Source organism: Anopheles nili, chromosome X (genome assembly GCF_943737925.1).
Source record: "Anopheles nili chromosome X, idAnoNiliSN_F5_01, whole genome shotgun sequence".
In the NCBI taxonomy this organism is placed as follows: Eukaryota; Metazoa; Arthropoda; class Insecta; order Diptera; family Culicidae; genus Anopheles; species Anopheles nili.
The window spans coordinates 7,631,082-7,635,727 of NC_071293.1; the positions used below are offsets into that span (position 1 = coordinate 7,631,082).

Here is a 4,646-nt window from a genome sequence, read left to right on the forward strand (position 1 = left end):
TCTCTCTCTCTTCTTCGATTCACCCCAGAAGAAGTCATCTCAACGCTTTAAGCGAACGTTTGTAAGCACATTCCTTTTGCTGCTCGTTGTATTCAGGGATTGTTAAGAGTGGGATATTTTTTTAAAAATAATCACAAATAAGAACAACGTAAATTAGATTCCACCTGTCCACGAATAAACTCTTATAGACGTTCAAATTTAGGGCAGAAGATGTCGCGTTGCACGGGGATCTTAAACCTAAATGATGCATTTTAAATGCACCAAGATGCTGTCACTAGCGCTCATTCTCCGGTTATGTGATCTTTTCTCTTCGTCGTATGCAATTACTTCCAACTCTAGCTCCTGCGTGATCTTTCTTGAACCAAAAGAACGTTCACTCGTACACGAAACAAACAAACCATCGTTCCTGCGATTGCGAAACGCGTCTACAACCGAGCTTGAACAGCACCATTTGGTAAGCTGCACTTTGCTCAACCTGTTCCCTTTGCTGCATGTTGCACTCGCAGCGTCGAGCAGCCGTAACCGCAAAGAAAAAGCCTTTACAATACCAAAATCACTTCCCCACCGACCGATCGTGCGCATTTTGTGCGTCTTTCTTTTTTCCGCTCTGGTTGGAGCCTCAAAAATGCTAATTTATTATGCCCGCGCATGTCCCGAAAAACCTACTCGCGTTCATCCGAGAAACGAACGGTGCCCTTGTCGTTGTAACCGTTCACCTGCTAGTTGGGTTGTGGTAAGCATTCGCGAAGGCTTCGGTGCATTTTAAGCACAGAAATCTTACTCACTGGACGAAAACAGCCACGGCGCAATTCACCGGTCGTGGCATTCGTTGATTGCTGGGATGGTGGAATAGAATAATAAATTTAATTTTTTTTTACTCAACCTTCATGTCGCGGGTTGTGCGTATGTTTATGTGCTTTGGAACCGATTTTTTGCGTCGTTTGATTGAGTTTAATAAGCGCAAAAGGGCTGAAACACACGAGAAAGATGTAACCGATTTCTGAAGTAAGCTGGAATTATTTTAAGGGTTCGTCGCTTTTGTTGAAGTCTTTTGTTTTGATGATCGCGATTTTGAAGTTTTATTTGCAATTTCCTTACGTTTTGTGCAATAAAACACCTGTAATGCATAGAAATATATTCAGACAAACCTTTTTATACATAAATTCAAGATTTAAATCATTACATCTGTTTCAAATGCAGCTTTAGAGCCTGAAAATACTCCTTGCCGTTTTCACAGTAGGTGCTTTGGCGAGTAAAAAAATAAACACCGTAAGAAAATGAAACGGGCAGAAATTAATGTGAATTAGCTAATCGCTCATTCCACGAAGCCGTTTGGTACCTTCACCTCAATTCCGACCCTTTACCGATGAGGTCGACGAAGCGAAAGTCACTTTGCGCTCCTCAAACGCGTACAACGGTGCATTCGAACCAGTGCAGCGAATGGGCCGGAATGGCAAATGCACCACGGGTTAGAAGCCAAACCCCAGCTCTGGTCCTTTCGCTTGTTTCGTTTCCTTTCGATTTCGACGGGCCCCGTCTCGCAGCCACTCGATCACGTTTCCCCAGGCGCGATCGCAAACCTCCGGGCGTGTGCAAACCATCATATCGCTCCGTTAGGGTGGCTTATGATGGTTCGGTTGCGCAACCGCTCATATGTGCAGCAAACGGCACACGGCATTGCATAACGGCCGTTTGTCACGTCCAAACAAACGTCCCGCACCGAATCTTGCCCTGAACGCCGAGAATGCATCCCACATGGCCGCGCGGTTGCTGCAAATAACACGCAATGTTGATTCGGTCTAATTACGCGAGCTATTATTTATGGTCCGAAGGGCGAAATCATTACGGCTCCACCGCATCGGGAGGTTGTAATATATTTTTTCCGCCTCCATAACGCCGCCGTTGATCAAACAAAGGAGGAACTCCTTTCGTACCGATCGATCAGTCATTCGTAAGGCGAGAAGGAGAATGAGGAGAATCCACGTCCGGATTAATAGCCCCTCAATAGCCGGTAAAAGCAAGATACATATAGAGAGAGAAAGAATGATCAAATTAAAAAACGCAAAAAATATTAAGCGCGCATCCTTTATCGAAGCATTCGTGGACGGAGAATTGCGGTTTTGCCGCGTGGTTTTTTTTTTCCCCAACATTTCTCGCATGAGTCCATCGCCCTCCTGCAGGTTCACCGTTCGGGTTTGGATTTTTGTTTTCTCGTTTCGCAATCATAATAAAATCATAAAAACAGACTGTGGAAAACGTAAGCCGTGGTTCTAAAAAAAAAACCCCTAGCCGTAAAAACCACGAGAGCAATTCCTCGCCAACTCCACGCGCTGGAAGCTTCCACATTCGCGCATATTGACCCCTGGTTTTCACACCTTCCGAGGTTCGTTCGCTTGCTTGAGATTGGTTTCGTGTTGTGTATTTCTTTTTATACCCGCAACGTCCCGACCCTAGATACATTAAGGTTTTCTTTTTTTTTTTTGCTCACGAAGGCACTTCCTGTCGCCCGAGCTTTGTGCCGCGGTTTTTACACCATGATTCGTCATGATCCAATTTCTGCCGATGGACGCCTCCGGCATTCAAGGATGCAGCATCTTTAGTGCATTGTTCTCGATTGGAAAAGCCGCGACGCCGTTCCAGTGCAAACAATCCCGATAATAACCGCGATGACGACGAACGCGCCGATAATGATGATGATTACGGCAATAACAGTAATGACGGCCCCGTGGAGCTTCGTTGGCTGTGGTAACTGAAACAATGGTCACATAAATTCCCACCCCATTCAGGCTGGGAGGGGACGATATCTGTGCGATGACATCCAGGACAAAACAAGCTCTTGGAAACCTTGAAACATAACAATGTCTCGAGGGAATTATGGGGAATCTCTTTGATTGTCGATGCGAATCAAGAGTTTTCTAGAATACGATGCATTCCTGGATCATGCTTGATGAAAGATCCAACGATGAAGATACGCTTATCAAGTACTAGCACGAGATTTTGAATGTAGACGGACAAGATCATCTCTTTGCGATGGTCAAATAATGACGAGCACATTCCAAACTCGGGTCCTTAATCTTCAATGTCCGTAGTTTGTAGGATCGTCTCCTCAACGTATCTTTTATCCATTCCGCTCATCTTACGAAGAACTTCCTCTGTTTATTTCTCTCCACAGTGCTGGAACGACTGCAGTAATTCGGATATCCCTAGAGCAACATCTTCAGCCCCACGAACCTGTCACCTCCGACTCGCCGTCCAGCGAATGGTACGCAACGAATCACTCGTTGCAGCAGACGTTAGCTGGACGGTGGATGGTGACTGTAACCCATCCGCCAGTCAGTGTTTGGTTACGTGGGAAGTTTCAGGTGGCGGACTAATGGGTAACCTACTGACAGAGTCCCCCAGCGTTCAGCTATCTCTCTGGCCAGACACAAACTACCGCGTTCAGGTCACTTGCCGTAGTAAGGTAAACCCAACTCAAGCAAGCGATCATCGTCGAGCATGTTCTGAACTCCCGTCATTTGTTCATCATTATTCTCCTCAGCACACGAGCTTCCTGATGCGATCGGCACCTCTCATCCTCAGTACAGCTGGTGCTGTAGCAGTAGGCTCGACCTCGACCACGGTTCGGCCCCTCAGCGAGATAGCCGAAGGTGATGATGATGAGGCGTTAGCTCGTGAGCTAGATGACGACTCGCGGCAAACCACCAACCGCCTAGACCCTTGGCCAGTCGCACGTGAAAGCGAGATCCTGGCGTTGTTCGTCGCCATGCTGTTGTTCCTGCTGGTACTGCTGGCTGTCGCGCTGTTGGTCAAGTGGCGACCAGCGTCCGATCGGTCGGAGAAGGACGTACTCGTCGACCACGAGGCCATGGTTGAGATCCTGCACGTCTAGGGTCGCTCGTCACGTCCGCCTGTACATAAACCCATCGAAGCGTGCGATTTTCGGGCGGCCACAATGGCGCATAAATCTCGCTTAAAACGGTTGCCACGCCCGCCTCTTTACCCAGCCTATCATTTGTAAATACCAGCCTCATTAGAGTGTAAATGCAACGCGTCAATGCGCTAGTGTGTAGGAGTACGACCAGCGAGAAGTTCGGCACGGCTAATTGGAAAGCGTCAGCCACGTCTGGCTGGGCTTCACTCACCGAAAGGGCGCAACAGTAGCTAACCGCTTAGAACGTGGAGGGGGTGGAAAATTACTCCAAAAAATAACGCGAATGTTTCACCCCCATTTATCGCTGCCACAAACTTGACCCCATCCAGCTTCAGGCTCAATCAAGCTGCGCTTTTCGCCTCTCGTGCGTGTTCATGTAAATATCGCTCCTTGTTGCCCCGTTCGGTGGCTAGTTACGAAATTTTTTCGCTTTTCGCTTGCCAAAATAACAAAGTAAAAAGAAAGCAAACATTCGAATTCTCCTACAAACAAAAAAAGAGCGGAAAAATGGACGCACCGTGCCGCTGGTTTGGCCACTTCCTGGCTGGAAGTTCGTCTTCAGAAATCCATCAATCAACATCGCCAAAGGTGAAGTCGGTTTAAGTCAAATGTCTCCTCACCTGCAACCGGGCCTCAACGACCAGTTTCATCGAGCTCGAACCAATCATGCGCCATAAACGAGCTGAGAGACGGTTACAGAATTTCAAACGCA

At 47.4% G+C, this 4,646-nt stretch overlaps 1 protein-coding gene across 1 annotated transcript; it reads left to right on the forward strand.

Annotated features, from left to right (window-relative positions):
• The first annotated feature begins 265 nt into the window (after positions 1-265).
• On the forward strand, positions 266-3,892 carry LOC128728606 (transmembrane protein fend-like). Its single transcript, XM_053822233.1, has 3 exons — positions 266-454; positions 3,173-3,463; positions 3,542-3,892. The coding sequence occupies exons 1-3, from the start codon at positions 266-268 to the stop codon at positions 3,890-3,892; spliced, it is 831 nt and encodes a 276-aa protein (XP_053678208.1).
• Positions 3,893-4,646: the final 754 nt, after the last annotated feature.